The sequence below is a fragment of the Stegodyphus dumicola genome, chromosome 8 (genome assembly GCF_044657685.1).
Source record: "Stegodyphus dumicola isolate Sdum_Otavi_A_Nest chromosome 8, ASM4465768v1".
Classification (NCBI taxonomy): domain Eukaryota; kingdom Metazoa; phylum Arthropoda; class Arachnida; order Araneae; family Eresidae; genus Stegodyphus; species Stegodyphus dumicola.
In genome coordinates, this window is record NC_140775.1 from 114,397,452 (window position 1) to 114,415,443 (window position 17,992).

The window sequence follows — 17,992 nt, forward strand, 5'->3', positions numbered from 1 at the left end:
TTTACTATGTCATTTTGAAAGTAATAAGACCAGTGATAAAATGTTAATTTAAATGAAACAGATTTTTGAGGCATGATTTAATTAAAAAAAAAAAAGTGTGACACAACAAACTCTGTGTTAATTAAAAGAATTTAACTTCAGATTACGAAGTGTCTAGAATCCTATTTAGTTTTACTAACAGTTATTTTAATTTGTCAATATTTCGTGAAATCTCTTATTTCCTCATGCATTCCCTCGCCAGGATGTAAATGAAGTCAGTGAATGACAGCATTTAAACTGTTGAGATGAAAAGGTTAGGCAGAGCATGATTTTGCTAGTGAAGCACATGTTTGCTATTTTGTTCTCCAGCTGTTAATCTTAGCAGTGGTTGTGCATTTTGGCTGTCTAGTTAGTGTAACACTGGTGTAGGTTTCTAAGTCAGCCCATTAGATTAACTTGAATTGTGTAATCTAGGACTACATTTCTACTTTTAAATTTATTCTTAAATTTCTCACTGCAAGTGGTCAGTGTTTTGTGTAAGCATGTAAGTCCGTGCCTTCAATTAAACAGTTTGTGATAAATAAAAGGGTCTTTTACACATTTTTCCTTTTGTGTTCATATTCACGCTTGTGCGAGAATTCACAAGGTATGAACTTGAAAGTAGATCTAGTTACCATTTCATGATAGCAAAACATACTAGATCTCACAGTAGCATCTCCCAAAGATTAATATACAATTGGTTTAAGGAATTTTATCATGGATATAGAAATCTGAGTGATAAATTTTTAAAAAGTCATCAAAAAATTGCTGTGACTCAGAAAATGCTGATGTTGCACAATAAATGATCACTTGAAATCATCATATGATATATGAAGAAGCTGGGAAACTTTTGAGCATTTAATGCCCCATATGCATTTAACTTTACATGAGCATATAAGAGAATAAAAATTAAAACGGTATATGTGTTTCTAAAATATTTAAAAAAATTCATGAATAGTCTTGTAGATATTCAAGAAATCTAACATGCATTTTAAAAATTCTACTTCATATTTGCATTTCAGCATGCGCACTACTCCGATATCCATTGACTGAATGATGGACGTACAATTTGGAGGAAAGAATAATATGGATACATTATATTTCACTAAAACTTTAAGTGAAGATGATCCGAACACTTGTCTATAATAAGGGCAATTTTTGCATCATCCGGTAAACCAACTGAATTCAGATGTTGCTGAGCCTGGGGTATGAAATGATTTTCAAACCAATCATTCATTAATGCTTCTGTCATCCTTGCTCTTTTATTTGCACAATATATAATGGGGAAAATCTTTAATCCTTTAAATGCTTGAGGTTGTATATTTTTTCCGGTTACAAAAAGCATTTGTAGATTCCCATATCATATTTCATTCTGGATCTTTTCAAAGCAAAATGTGGTGTTTGTTATGTCGCTAAATTGTATACGTATCCTGATATTTAATTTCAAAAGTATCTCACTCTGATATTTCTAAAACTTAAGCATGACGTCAATAATTTTAATATTTGGATGCATTTTAAAATTTTATTACGTATATTTGCAAGGTATTATCGTTTTTAGGAAAATTTTATAACACGTTTCTCTAAACTCTTTGCCTGGAAACTAAGGTGAACAAAATATTTCTTGTTTATAAATCTTATGAGATGTGTAGAGTTACATTTTAACATGTGAGAAATTTCATGACGTTTTATTAAATGATCTGAATCTATTGCAAAGTATTCACTCGGGTAAAAAAATATGCCCATGAAAGAAAATCATAATTTTTTAAATAAAATATTAAATTAATTAAAACACATAACATCCAATCTTATGAATGTACCTAAATTTTATGTACACATACTGAAATATTAAAATATGTGAATATTTACTATTTTTTCGCACTTGTTATATTTTTATATTGAGGTTTTTTAAGATTTTGTAGGAAGGTCATTAGTAAATTGCAAATATTTTTGGCTTGCAGTTAACGAATGCATGCTGGTTGGGTAGGGATTAAATATTTAAGATAAAAACTTTAATTACCTAATTAATATCACATTTGAAAGAGAATGGAAAAGTCATTTGAATAAAAGTAAAATTTATCAAAACTTGCATTATACTTTTTAGACGATATATCAAGAAATTTTAAAAACATTTTTTTATTAAAGATAATGAAAACCAACTTATTTAAAATGTAGGAAAAGCGGTTATGTATTTTACTGTATATAAACACCAATTATAGATTGGATGTTTGTGAAGATAAATTGTACATATCTAATTATTCATCAGAAGTATCAAATATTTTTATGATTCAAAATATTTTTGTGTCATCTCTAGCTTGAGAAGCCTTAATTTGGTATAAGAAGCTTAGTGACCTTATAAGAAATTTCTTAAGTAATTATTTAAGTTTTAAAATTTTATGCAAATATATGCTAATTATTTCTATTTATAGCTATTTGTTTCTGTGTTTGAGGTAAAATTCATCAGTTTCCTTTATGTACATCTAAATTTATCGTACTTATGCATTATATCATTGACCAGCCAAATAGCACGATTTAGTGGCAACATTGAATAACTGTGTCTTTTACAATTCCACAGTTACGATTCACATTTTGCTACTGTTGTTGAAATTTCCACCATTGGTTGATGGTATAATACTTGAGTACAAAATTTATTATGGAATAATATGAACTAATTTTCTTATCCATTATTGTTGCATATATTATTTTGTTTGGATTGTAATTTGAAATTCCTTTATTTTCATGAGCATTTTTTATGATAAATTAACCAAAAATCAGATATGACTGTATCAGATGAATTGCGGCATTTAGAATTATACCTTTTAGATGAATTTCAGAAAGGAAGGAGAGTTGCAGACTTGTATGAGCTTGTACAGTATGCTGGCAATATTATTCCTCGTTTGTAAGTATAGGTTATTTTCTATTCGTTTTTTTTATGTCTAATGTTAATTAAAAAAATTACTTTTGAATTATCTGCCCAACTGTGATAAGAATCACCAGGCAGTATGTTTCCAAAGTAAGTATGTGGTAATGTGAAAATGTGTTCATGTGGCAGCCTAGGTATAGTTGCATGTACATTACAGTATGGAATTAATGTAATCACCTTTTAAAATGTTAGAGGCTTGTTTGTAGTTTGTGATTGTTCTGATCAGTGTATGTTCTTTTTAATTATTTATTTTTTTGGGTGGGGGTACGGAATGGTACTGGTAGTATTGAGTGTGTCTGCTATGAAGTGTTACATTTCCTTATAAACATGGCATTTTGTCTAATAAGAGAGAATGGAGAAATTTGTAATCAAAGTTGGTAATCCATGGTAAACATCTGAATTTATATGCCAGTGTGAGAATTCTGAGACATCATCACCTTCCTAATTATTAGGATTTTTGTTTTCGGGTATGAATATTTTTATTATTATGAAGCACTTCTTGTTATTATTGTTAAAGTACTAAGAATGCATACAAATGGTGCATTTAGCTAGCTCTTGCGTATCTAGAGTTACCTGATTATAGTAAACAGGTAACTTTGCCTTGAAAGTAATCTACCACTTGTTCTTAGGTGATTGTAATCATAGTTTTAGCTGAATTTATACAATTTTCTTTTTTTTTTTTTTTTTTTTTTTTTTTTTTTTTTAATTAAAAGCAGATTGTTTTGCACACAGAGAGCTGTGCTAAGTTGTTCTGCTACATCAAGAATTCTGCTATTTTCTCTCTCTCTCTCTCTTTTTTTTTTTAATTAAAGCACATTTCTGCTGAACGTGGGCAGAAGACTGGGGGATGTTTAATTAGGGATAGTTGATGCATTTTTAATTTTCTTAATTAAGGCCTTCCAGTCATGCCTAAATTTACAGTAGACCTTCATTTTTTAAAATGGCTCTTGTTTTGCATACATTAGGTTGGCAAAAATTTATTCAACAGTGATTGGCAACTTTTTAGGAGGGTTGGATTAATAATCTGAAAGTACCCCAAAAAAAGCATTTTGAAGAACAAGATGCACTAAATTTTGTATTAGAATAAAGTATAAATAAAGTACAGTGTGATAAATAAGTGCTAGAAAATGATTTGGGGAAACTGATTTGTCTGATATCATTTAAACATTATTTTTTATATGTTTTGTTTAGTTTTGAAAATTCATAGGTGGCATTTCTATAGCTGGTATGTATATATCAGTGCAATCACCTTGATAGAAATCATCAAATGTTTAAAAGTGTCAGATTCTGACAATGATGTGCAGAATAGTTCATCAGTTTTAATTTGCAATGTCACTATTTTCTTGTCCGTTCTTTTTGTTGTATTTCAAGTCCCGATGTTTTTATAGACAACTCATATATTTTTTGCATTAAACACAGTTTTAAAATATACCCTTGTGGGATTTGCCTGTTGTAGAAGAAATTAGAGTGTAGTTTTCCGGAATATAAATATTTTGCTCTAAAATCACTAAAGCGAACAATTGCTTTGAGTTTATTTTTAAAGTGATTGTCATGAAATATTTATCAAAATTTTAAAAAAAAGTATCATGTAAAAGTTTATTGATCATTTTTCGGATTAAATACCTAATTAAAGGATAAGATACGTATGAAATAAATAATTTTTTTTGCAATTATAAGTCATCATTCTTCTTAAAAATTTGCCTAACTGCATCAAGGGGACTGCTCAAATACATAAGTATCCTGTAATTTGACTTGAGAAATCTTTACTTGCTCTATTATTATTATATTTTCATTCAATTATTTCATCTAGACCTCTTGCGAAAACATGTGAGAAATTTCATGACGTTTTATTAAATGATCCGAATCTATTGCAAAGTATTCACTCGGGTTAAAAAAATATGCCCATGAAAGAAAATCATAATTTTTTAAATAAAACATTAAATTAATTAAAACACATAACATCCAATCTTATGAATGTACCTAAATTTTACGTACACATACTGAAATATTAAAATATGTGAATATTTACTATTTTTTCGCACTTGTTATATTTTTATATTGAGGTTTTTTAAGATTTTGTAGGAAGGTCATTAGTAAATTGCAAATATTTTTGGCTTGCAGTTAACGAATGCATGCTGGTTGGGTAGGGATTAAATATTTAAGATAAAAACTTTAATTACCTAATTAATATCACATTTGAAAGAGAATGGAAAAGTCATTTGAATAAAAGTAAAATTTATCAAAACTTGCATTATACTTTTTAGACGATATATCAAGAAATTTTAAAAACATTTTTTTTATTAAAGATAATGAAAACCAACTTATTTAAAATGTAGGAAAAGCGGTTATGTGTTTTACTGTATATAAACACCAATTATAGATTGGATGTTTGTGAAGATAAATTGTACATATCTAATTATTCATCAGAAATCACCATATTTTGCAAGATATGTTCATAATTGTACATATCTTGCAAAATATGGGTATAAACCCACAATTATACCTGGTTCCATCTATTGGATATATCATCTGCTTTGATATTCTTGATAGAAATATCCAGTTTTTTTCTCGTTGTTATGCACTGCTGTATTAGAATGAAGTTTACTTATTTCCTTTCGTGTGTGTTGATAAAATGTACACCGAGTCAAAGAATCCCCCTGTACTCAGCGCATTTACGAAATTCAACCTGCATTTTTCTGTCTCAAAAGTGTAACTTAGATTTAGATATAGCTTTGTTCTAACATATATATTTTGACTTAAAATCAGACTTTTCTGAAGTGACATGCAATTTTTTTCCCATATTTCGACTCTACAAATCCAATTATGTCCAAATGCCAAATTTTGTAAATTTTGGGGAGAAATATAAGGCGTAATTCAAGAACTCAGCTTCATACACTTTTACTTTGTGTCAAGAATAATTCACTTGGTGAAATTCTCAGTTTATGGCAACCATTTTCCTTTTCATTCCGTACACAAACAAACAAACACACACACACATGCGCGCACGCACACACACACACACAAAATCTTTTTTTTTTTTTTTTTTTTGTTTACAGTTATACTTTATATTATATATATATATATATTTGGCTCTACTCTTATATGTGCTTTAATATCACCAAATGTGGCGATGTGTGTTCTGTGCTGGTTTTTGGTACAATTGTGTGTTGTATGGCAACCCTGTTGATGTTGAAAAATCTTTTGTTGTAGTGGCTTAATTGCTCGTTGGTTCGTGTCATGTGTGTTTTGAAACGGCCTATGTTGCAATGATAGATGTGGTGGCTAGATTTCAATCGCATATTTTATATTGTGTGAAAGGTAAATTTAGTATTAAAGGTACGATGTTGAAGTTGTTATCGAGTCTTTTGTTCACGGGTGTATTTATGAGGATTGAAATGTATTTTTGGAATTTCTGTGGGACTTTTAAAATGGAGTCCGAAATACGGAGCTGCTATAAGAATTCGGACGAAGAAGGGCATTTCTGATAGTTCTTGTGTGAATTTGCAGTGAAATGGTTGCTGGTAAAGTATGTGGCTGTCAGCGGAGTTTAAGATTTGGATTGAGGTTTTCGTGTAGTATGTTAACTTTGGAAAAAGTTTTTATCTTTACTTTCGAAATTTTGAATCTTAGAAAGACATGTGATATCGCAAAATCGTGGCACTTTTGTTCAGAGACATTGTGTGACTGGCAAAATTTTATTTATGAATGTATTATGGTAAGTGCATTTTATTTTGTAGAATGTTATGTTCATTTTTTTTTTTTTTTTACTATGAATTTCTGTTGTTATTGTTGCTTTTTGAATTGTTTGTAATGTAGTTTAGTTTATTTGGTTGATTTGTGCGCAATGCCTAGATTGTGCAATTCGTAGATGTTGAGTTTAAACAGAATGCTGTGTACATGATATTTTTGAAAATTATTTTTGTTATGTTAATTTATTGAAGAGAGGTGTGCGTAGTTTGTAGATTCCTTCGCTGTCTAGAATGTGCAATTTGTAGATGTTTTTTTAAGTTAAAACATATCGCTGTGTACATGGATTCCTGTCAGTTCTTTTTGGAGACATTTTAGGCTTAAAATTGGAAGTGGAGACAAAAAATTTGGGTAGTAATATGGTGGCGGGATTTTTCTTGGCAAAAATGTTTGGCGAGAAATTTGGCGACCTGAGGGTGCATATAAGAGTAGTTCCATATATTTAATTGCTGTTGTTATTAGGCCTGAAGGGCTATTAATTTCATTTTGCCATTTTGAGTCAAAAACTTTGGTCTGAATCACTTTTCAAATTTTTGCCACAAAATATTATCGTGTATTATATTTAAAGAAATTAAATAATGAAGTGTCTGCATACATATATGTATGTCTCTCAAATTGTGATAAAACAACGGTACCTAGAGCAATCAAATTTTGAATAACGAATATGCCCACTCGAATGTGGGCATCTGGAAGCCCAAATTTAGAATTTTATTATAAATTTCATATTGTGTAAAGCAATTATGAGTTTTGATTAAGAAACTCAATGATTTCAAAATGAGCAAAGGCAATGCTGTACAAAAAAGAGCATTTTTATCTCCAGCGCGTGAGACTGTGTATTGGAAATTTTAAAAATATGCTCTTTTTAAATCAATTTGTGATATTGCTGTTGAATTGAATTTTATGGTTTAAGTGTGAAGAACATGATACAGTCAAAAGTCTTTAATCCGGACTCGTCGGGAATTCGGCGATTCCAGATTTTTGGTTTTTTAGATTATAGATCGTCAGTTTAAATTTGGTAAGATGGCATGCAGAAATTATAAAATTAAAAATATGAAACTGTAATTTATGAAAATAAGAGCAATTATGATCTAAAGGGTAACAAATTTATGAAAAAAAAAAGCTTAATATTTATTTGTTTACTTTATTAAACATTTCTTTAAACGCGCGCATGCATAAAGCATACATTACGCATAGTCGAAATTAGAAAATTGCAACCAGAAAATTATTGGTGTGTATTCGTGATATTTATGATGACGAGGAATTTGATTTAAATCATATCAAAGACGGAGTACATTGAAATGAAATACCATGTTTAGTAAGGAATTATAAGCCGAATAAATTAAAAACATCTGCCCTGAAGAAGGATAGTGCTGACAGATCAACTTCCAGTTCATTGCACGGTGCAACGTTCCCCCCCCCCCTCCAAGAGCAGCGTGAAATTGATAAACAGATTTCAGAATGGTTAGAGAAACAGAGGATATGCCTTTATCCATTTTTTGCAGCAATTCCACTTTTTGTTTGATGGACTTCGAAACATGCTTTCGCTTTGTAGATTCTTTGGTAGCTCCAGAATCGGAAATTCTTTTTGACATAATCGAAAGTTCAAGCCTACTTTTATAAAATCGCTCTGTCAGTCTGCAAAAAATATTAAGCCGGATCCAGTTAGAAGATTGAGGAGCAATGCAATCTGCAACATTAACTGAAATGCATAATTAGATAATTTTAGCTTAGCTTATACCATCCGTTATACATTAAACGCGCATGCGTAAACGTATTATGCACATGCATAAAGGTATTATGCGCATGCATAAGGGCATTATGCGTTTACGCGTGTGCAGAATGCTTGTAGTTTTGAGGTGTCCGGAGTATAGATCATTTCGGATTATGGATGTCCGGATTAAAGACTTTTGACTGTATTTAATAAATAAAGGAAACACACAAAATGTTAAAAAAATGCTCCTTTAGGCATAGTATAAAATCTGAATGCTTTCAGATTTCTTTTTAAAGATTTTTTTAAAATTTGATTTTAATTTTTTAAGTTACATTATTGAATTATATTTTTCAGCATAAGATATGTATGAAATAAATAAAAAATATCCTTTAAATATGTCCTTTTAAGTGTCCTTTAAATATGTTTTTTCATAGAATTGTTTTGAGAATTTGGTTTTATTTATTTGAGCTGCATTTTTTTTTTTAAAGAATGTTCTGTGACCCACTATAATCCAAATATAATGTTATTAGATATAGAATATAATAATGTTAATATTTACAAATCAATTAGTAAATTAGGACCTAATAACCTGACTGCTAATTTAAGAGGGATTCATCAGTGTCTGACCAGTTCATTGAATACAGATAATTCATCATGGATTCGAACCAAGGGAAATGAGTAGTTGTAGCTTCCCCAAGTGCAATATGAATACGGTCTGAGGTTCAGTTTCCTCTAGAAAGTTTTCCATGAAATCATTACTTCCCTTAGGGAGGTAACTCTTGAATGCTTTGCCATATTCAAACAATCTATTAAAGATGATGCAATTAGATTTTGGGAAAAAGACCAAAGCGTAAATTTTGAAACATTTAATTTAGTTTAAAATCAAAACAATGACACATTTTTGAGGCAACACATTCAAGAGGCAAAGGTTCTATTTTTAAAATAGTTCAGATATGAATATTATTAATTTATGTAATTACTAATTGCCTAAACACATGTAATGATGAATCTTCATTCTTTAAATCCCCTTACTATATTTAGTTGTAAAGAGATATTCAAGTTTTTAGCTTTTATTTGCATTTACGTGTAATGCTTCAATCTGTATTTATGTTTTGGCATTCATTCTAGAATTTTAATTCAGAAATCAACATTATTAAAAATTTTACATATTTTGGTTTGGTTTATTAGATTACTGCAAAGCACTCGAGGGCTATCTGCCTTAAGGGAGGGATGCCTTCGTGGAGAACTTTTTAAGGGAAACCGGCTCGTATACACGTTACACATGAGGAAAACCACGAAAACGCCCATGCAGCCAGCCCGTTCGCGGGATTCGAACCTCAGACCGAACTACCAGTGTTCAGTGACATTACCGTTTGGCCGCTGGTGGGTCTACATATTTTGGAATGTGCTTTGAAATATCTAGTGTATTTTCTTTTGTACATAATGTTTTGAGGTAGCAACAGTAATTTGCTGTTTATTTTAATTATACAAAAAAGCTTTTAAATTAATTACATAATAAAACAAATTTATTTCACTTACCATTAATCAAAATAATTGTACTTTATAAAATACTAAAATTTTACTGAATGAGTATTCTTTTGATACAGCAAATTTTGTATTTTAGAAAACTGAATCATTTTAATTATATCGGTTGGTCCAGCGAATCCAAAATGGACTGTTACTCTTAATTAAACTAATTAACAAAATTATAATATCTCATTATCTTTATTTTACTCATTTGTGGAAGACACTCAGGCAATCACACTCATTCTGCTTCGCCATTTAAGCAATTAAAAGAGTAATAATATTCTTTTGTAAACAGTAGCAATGACAGCAATGACATCTGGCTTCAAAGGGACTTGACATTAGTTACTTTTTAAACTTTTTGTTACCAAAACAATTTTTTCAGTTTTAGAAAGTTCAATATAAGGTAAGTTAAAGTAAAAACAGTGGGTGATAATGTGGCGAAGGGAAAAATTTACTTTAACAAATGTCAAAAAAGAATAATTATACTGACAATTTGATTAATATTTCTTATAATTTAAAAAATCCATTTTCATATATTATTAATAAATATTTATTGTGTATCATTAGTAAAAATGAGAATTCATATAAAAATTCTCAGTAAAAATTTATTTGGAAATTTAAGGGTAAAAATAGCTGTGGCCATTAATTAAAAATTGCAACAAAGATGCCAAATTTCAAAATCTGCCAATGTATGAATTCATATATATCCAGATTTTTTTAAATAAAAATCACTATTTTTTTTTTTTTTTTTTTTTTTTTTTTTTTTTTTTTAGTATGGCTACTGCTTTAAAGTGGTGTTAAAATTATTATAGGGTATAAAGGCAAAAGTTTTTTCAGAAAATTATAAAAATTGTTTAATAATACAAATTATTAAAATAAATGAAGATTTGTGTGAATTTTAGATGGATTGAAACTAAATTTCAAATTATGAAAGGATAAATCAAGTATAATTTGAAAATAGATAATATTAAATATCTATCAAATTCATTTAAAATTGCACAGAATTTTGAGGGTTAGTTTTAAAAAAATACTGCTGCTGTGATTTTTACAAAACATGGAAGTTTGGCATAATTTATGGTGTAGAATAAAAGTATGGAAAAGAATAATTATGTCATTTCATGTTAAATCCAATTTTGTGTCAAAATACTTATTTTAGAACAATACTGTATATAAATCTAATATGTATACTATGTTACACTTTCAAGACATGATAAAATACAAGTTGATTTTCAAGGAACAACTAGTAGAACAGGAAATATAGAATTGTCCCCCTTTTTTGACTTGGTATTGTACTTTTGCTACATCTGTTTTACTGATTGAAATACTTTAAATAGTGTTTATATTCTTTCCTGCCTATTTGCACAAATTTGTGATTTCTTCTGTTGAAAGGAGGTAATTACATTTTTTGTTCTGAGATGGTATAAAGTATGTATTCAAAAATTAAAATTCAACAGGAATTAATTTTGTATGAAAAAACTCAAAAGTAATAGGCTATCTGGGTAAGTATATTGTATGCAGCAGTCTTGTTATTTTTGTTGTACTTTTTGAAAAAATTCTTATAGCATGTGTTATGTTTGAAAATTGTTTACTTTTGCTTATAGGTATTTGCTCATTACTGTGGGTCTCATTTATATGAAAACAAATGAACACTCTAAAAGAGATATTTTAAAAGATGTAGTTGAAATGTGCAGAGGTGTACAGCACCCTCTTCGTGGACTCTTCTTACGTAATTACTTGCTTCAATGCACAAGGAACATACTTCCAGATGTTGATGAAAATGATTCGTGAGTTCAGAATTTATTGATTATTTTATATTGGCCCTAATTTAATTTTTTATCAAAAGCATATTTTTAATTATAATATTTTTGCAATATGTTAATTTCTGTTGTGTAGCACAAATTTTGTATGGCTTATACATGGATGATTATAAGATAAGAGAATGACAAACTAAATAATTTGACTTGAATAAAGAGCTAAAGGTAATTTAAACTAATATAAATTATTAGATTATCAGGTATTTTCTTATTTTTATGGCTGTCTGTTTTAAATGTCACCAAGACTATTTGTGAACTGCCAACATGTGTTAAACCATTGCCAAACAGTCAGCAGTTCTAGCAGTGAGCACTTGCCACAAGCAAAGTTGTGATTAGGCAGTGTGTTAACTTTTTTAAATTAAAAAAAAAAAAAAAAAAGAACGTAACACTTTCTAATTTACTGATGATGACGAAGGCACTATAACATTCTTCCATTCATTCAGAAAGCATTTTACCTTGTATTTGAATATGCAAATGTTTCTGTGAAATTCTGTATTAATGTAAGCATTTGGAGGTGCAACATAAAAAGTTCGAAGCAAAAGAGAGAAATATGTTTTGATAACTGGTTCTGAAGCTCCAAAATACTGTTTATAATAGTGCTTCAATTCATATTTTATTGGGAAGAAAGCTGACATCAAATAAGTGGTATGAGAGCAATTCAACCTTTGCAAAATTGCAGCTATTTGCTGGAACATTTTTATGAAAGAGGTTTGTTTTCAACATTTAATCTGACAGCCAAGTACATGAATAGGTGGCCCTGAAGAAACAGCAAAAGTATATTCATCCATCGAAAAAGCAGTAACTGTAGGGTTCTTCCACAACGGGCATATTGGCAGGTCAAGCGAAGGAACTGGTAAGTGCTTCGCAAAAGTCATTGACCATGTACAAGAGGGATTCACAATTTATTTTGGATTTTAGTCAAGCATACAAACCAGAATGAAAAGGCAGTTTACATTCATTTTACTGTGAAGCATAAATTTCATTTTGTGGATCTGGCAGTGACTGCTCATACACAAAATGTTGAAAGACTGTGGAGCTCTACTAAATGAAGAATAAAAAGCAACAAGGCACACCTTATTGCCGTCTTGAGTCCTGCCTTGCAGAATTTGTGTAGCAAAAGTCTTTAAGACAAGAAAATGATTTTGGGGTATTTTAAAACAACCATGAAAATATAGGAACCAGGAACTGTATGAGAAGTAAATATGAATTTTGTAATAATCTTGGTGATTTTATAGTGGGGGTTGTAAAAATAAGGAGGAAGTGTTTAGTTATTGTTAATGATTAGTGTTTTTAAAATATTAAAAATATATATATCTATATAATTTTAGCATATTATAAATTAACCCCTGACTGGAAATCGTGCTGTTGATTAGTGATTTTATAGAGCTGGAGTAGTCAACCTTTTTATATCTACTGCCCACTTTGGCAGTAAAATTTCTATACCGCCCACCTATTCACAGTAACTTAATATAGTGCAACTGCAAAGAAGATTTTAAGTGGAGGTTTAGTAAAAAATATATAGTTAAATTTATGCATTTATTTATACTATACTTTAAAATATTAAACTTTAATTTTGTTTTGTTTGTTTGCTTGTCTGTGATTATGGCAAAGCCTCGAGGACTATCTGCCTTGGGGAAGGGAGGCCTTCGTGAAGGACTTTCTAAGGGAAACTGGCTTGTATACACGTTACACATGGGGAAAACCATGAAAATGCCCATGCAGCCAGCCCATTCACGGGATTTGAACCTCAGACCGAACTACCAGTGTTCAGCGACTTTACCGCTCGGCCACTGGTGGGCATTAAACTTTAAATCAGTGTTTCCTCAACCTTTTTTGTGCTATGCCCCACCTAATCCTCTCTAAAATTTTTAAGCTTTCCCTAGTATATACATAATTTTTAATATTTAAAAATTGAAATGTTCATGAAAGAAACTTGAATGATAGCTTTTAGGAGGAAATGACTATGAAATTTTGTGAGCAAACACAGAAAGTGAACTTTAAAAACGTGAAGAACTGAAATTCAAGAAAAAACTCATTTTAGTGAAAGTTTTTCATTTTAAGTATTAGTAATTTTTATTATTTAAATTTAGCGAGTTCCTTGCGCTTGATACTTGCTGCAAAAAAATTTTATGTCAGGTTCCAATTTAGATAACTTGAGTCTCAAGTCTCCTGGTTTCATTATATCCAACTGATTTCTTTTCTTTTTCTTTCTTTTTTTTTTTTTTTTTTTTTTTTTTTAGCAGCAAATCATTTATGGCACTAAATTCGCATTCAGCAAAATATGAAGATGGAAACAGTAACAATAGTTCTCTTGTAAATTTTGTTGCATTTGGATATCTGATTCTGGTTTCCTCACAGAGCTATGTCATCGCTTCTTTTTATATTAAATAAAGTTTTAATTGAATCATCATTTTGCATTTCTGCGAGTTCTTTTTACTGCATATTTGAAATATCAGCCAAATCCACCAGCATTAGCTGCATCATCCAAGTTGGGAAATCAATTTTTTTTAAGTTACAATATCTTTTAAATCAGCCGATAAATTTTTCAGATGATCGACAATAACAAGTATAGCGGTAGTCACGTCACATTTTTAGAGCCAAGGAGACTTTTCAAAATTTTTGTGGTAAATAGTATATGCCTGACATAATTCAACAAAGATAATGAAACCAAATATCTTCCTTTTGCATCGACATAAGTTTTATTTGCTCCTTGAAGCTGTTTATTTAATATATTTAATTTTTCAAAGATATCGGCTAAATAACCCACAATTGCCTTGTTATCATCCGTTAACGGATTTTTCATTCCAGGTTTGTCGCTTATAAAATAACTAAGAGTATCAAATAATTCCATAAATCTTTCCAAGCAGTTCCCTTTCGACAGCCTTTTTACTTCAGTGTGAAGTACAAGTCTCATATAGTCTTCATTTTGTTCTTCAAAAAATAACTTGAAAAGACATTCACATTTGGCCCTAGCTTTAATAGCATTGATACATTTTATAACTGAATTTAGTACTTCATTTAGAACAGGCAAATTGTTTTTAGCTCCCAGGTTTTCTCCATGAATATCACAATGCACAAGAAGCATTTCTGGATTCTCATATTTTATCAATTTTAAGCAACCCTTTTTCTTATTCCCTGCTTTATTTTATTTTTCAACCATCATATTAGGAGTACCATCTGCAGCACAAGATGTATTATATTTTTTATTGGTATATTTTTTTATATAAGTAATTTTGTAGCTTACTGTAAATATCTTTGGAGGTAGTGGTGCTTTCTAATGATTTACAGAAAAACATCTCTTCTGCAAGTCAATCCTTTATGAATCAACAATCCTTTATGAATATATCTTACATAAGTTACAAGTACAGCCTCACTGTCTCTCAAAGTTGGTTCATCTATTTGCACCGAATTTTTTTTTTCAGCTTTTCAACAAGTTGTATTTCAATATCCTCATTTAATCTTTCTTCTGCAAACAGTATTGTTATTTAGTGGCATAGCTTTAACGTCATTGTCATCTTTTTTGAGAACTGTTTTAAATGCTGATATTGATGGTTTGATTCAATTCTCCCCTATAGTATGGCTTTTCCAAGATTAAGCGATGAGTAAAGAAATTTGATAAATAGCCTCAAGAGCACGATTAACAGTTGCATTATGAGCAGTAAATAAAGACTTAAATATTACTCTTTTTTCAAAAATTTTCTTTAACCTTTTCGCGACGGCGCACCTTTGTTTAAGACGCTCATGCGGGACGGAAGGGAATCGAAGGCAGTCACCGTACAGGACGGAGGTTTTGCATCGCTAAGCCTAATTTTATAAAAAAAAGTTTCGCTTTTAGCATAGTAATTTTTGGTATCATTTTAGATTATTACTTGAGCTCTTGCATATGTTAAAATTAGCACTTAATAACGTTTTTTTAATTTTTTTTTTTTATTTTTTTATTTTACATGAAAATATACTTAAAAAATGCTTATCTTGTAAAATAATTTTCAGAAGATTTTCAGAAGCGCTATTCAAATTATTCCAAAGTTTTAATTGATAAAATCCATCAATAAAGTTTTAAATTAATAAAACAACACAATGAAGACTGTGGTAAATCTCGAAGTACGGAGAACTATCACTTTCTAACTCTTAGAAAAAGTGTCACTTTCTAACTCTTAGAAAAAGTGTCACTTTCTAACTCTTTAGAAAATGAATCATCACTCTCATCTGCGTTAATAAATGGTTCATTGATCATACGAGGGTATTCTTCCTCTGATAAATAGCACCATCCCGTCGTAATAGACTGGAGGTGAGGCTTTCCGAAATAAAGAGAGAAGAAACGGAAATATAACTGAACCAAACGTAACAATACTCCACATACTAACCCTTAAAGACCTTACACAGTAAAGGAAAAATAGAATAAAAAAAGGAATTTGATATAAATCAGACACGCCAATGTTTTCATTAGCATGTGCATTTTTCTCTTCCTTCAAGTTCGTACGGGGTTCGTAGATTTGGAGTGAATAAAGATGACACTTGATGAAGTATCGAAACACACTTTATTTACCCATATTAATCAGTACAGCTCCAAAACACTTTTACAGTCGTCGAAAGTCTACTATAAACACGCTGACATGATCAATGTCACAGCCGCCAGGTTATCAGGCTATCAGGGTGGAGACAGCTTCACAGCATAGCTCTAGGGTACAGCTCTCGACTCTGCTTGGTGGTCATTCTTGGAACTCCACGTACTCTCGAGACTTTCCATGTTACAACTCACGATGCACTCGTCGAGACACAGAGCACAGCTCCCGACTCTTCTGTTCAGTCGTTCCCAGAGCTCAACACGCTCTCTCGACAATGCACTAATGGCGATACACTAAGAGACTCTTTCAGTGCACTCGACGACCCACTCGGCACTCGCTGCCTGGCTGTCAACTCGATCGACTCCGCAGGGATTGACTCGCTAGACAAGACATCAACTCGATACTAACTCGCACTCCAGATGAAGCACACTCACTGACTGCGGACCGGCAGGGTTTATATAGCTTTCGGCTTGTGTTTGAGAACATTCTGGGCTAAACTGGTAAGAATTCGTTCCAGAAGGTTCTCTATCCATCCATGGCATATTGCTAATTTTATCACCAAATGGGTGATTTCATGCCAAATGTGGCAACCTTGCCTTTCTTTGCCATTTTATGGCAACCCTAAAACTGCTTTGCGGGGAAGCTATCTCACCAATGCCAATGATTTAAAAATTTCGGAGTGCCTATGGTTCAAAACCATTTACCTCCACATCAGAGTTACTAAAAGCGAGCAGAAATTGGAAAAATTTGGCATAAGTGATTTACTTGATGCTCAATAGAGGGAGCCACAGGCTCGAGAAAGTTTAGGGATAGAGATGAGAATATAAAAACTTCAGTATCATAATATTTTTATAAGTTTTTAGGTTTTTAAATTTTTTTTTTTTTTTTCTGTATTTTATATTTTATACTTTTTTTTTGTTTTTTTTTTAAATTTTTTATACACAGTACAAACACTAAAGCAAAAAACGGAAAGGAAAGAGTTTACGATTAATAGGCTCATTGGCATGTGGCTTGTGTTGGAGAGTGCAAATAATTATTGGGATCGCGATGAAAATATTCTTAGGCAGATTTAAAATCTGCGGGAGATGTGATTCTTAAGTAAACAGATTGATAACTTTGCTTGAAGATCTTGATTGTAGTAGAAAAAGATGGAATAAGCAATTATATGGCAGCTCGCTGAAGAGACGTCCTTCCTTCATGGCGCGGGAGCTGGAACTGATGTTGAGAGGGCGTGTCTTGCCCTTTTAGAAGGCGGATAGATGCCGAACTCTCGGCCAATCACGGCTCTCGGTCTCTTCTGTGAGCTGCGAATAGCAGGATCGTATGCTGGCATCTGTTGAAGTGCTCGGTTATCAATCTGTTCAATTTTAAGGAATAAATTTTGACTATGTTTTTTGATAAGATAATCCACAGGTTTAATGTTAAGGTCCGCATGAATCACATCTGTACGGACGTACCAGGCTGCATTTAGGGCCATACGTAAGGTTTTACTTTGAAAAGATTGAAGTACCCCAGATTGTACATGCATACATAAAGACAGGTCTTATAATTGATGTATAGAGAAGAATTTTGTTTTTAATTGACAGATGGCTCTTTCGAGCTAAAAAGGGGTAAAGTTGGGCTCTAGCACCTTTCGCTTTGTTGAGAACATTTTCAATGTGAAGGCGCCAGAGTAATTTTGAATCAAGTA

The 17,992-nt window shown here is 31.0% G+C and overlaps 1 protein-coding gene across 3 annotated transcripts in view; it reads left to right on the forward strand.

The window, feature by feature from the left end:
- Positions 1–17,992, forward strand: part of Vps35 (Vacuolar protein sorting 35) — a 199,331-nt gene that overhangs the window by 37,874 nt on the left and 143,465 nt on the right. For all 3 annotated transcript variants that reach the window (XM_085822305.1, XM_085822303.1, XM_085822304.1), the window contains 2 exons: positions 2,791–2,914; positions 11,525–11,707. In XM_085822305.1, the coding sequence (XP_085678431.1) occupies positions 2,791–2,914; positions 11,525–11,707 (307 nt within the window). The remainder of the gene's footprint in view (positions 1–2,790; positions 2,915–11,524; positions 11,708–17,992) is intronic.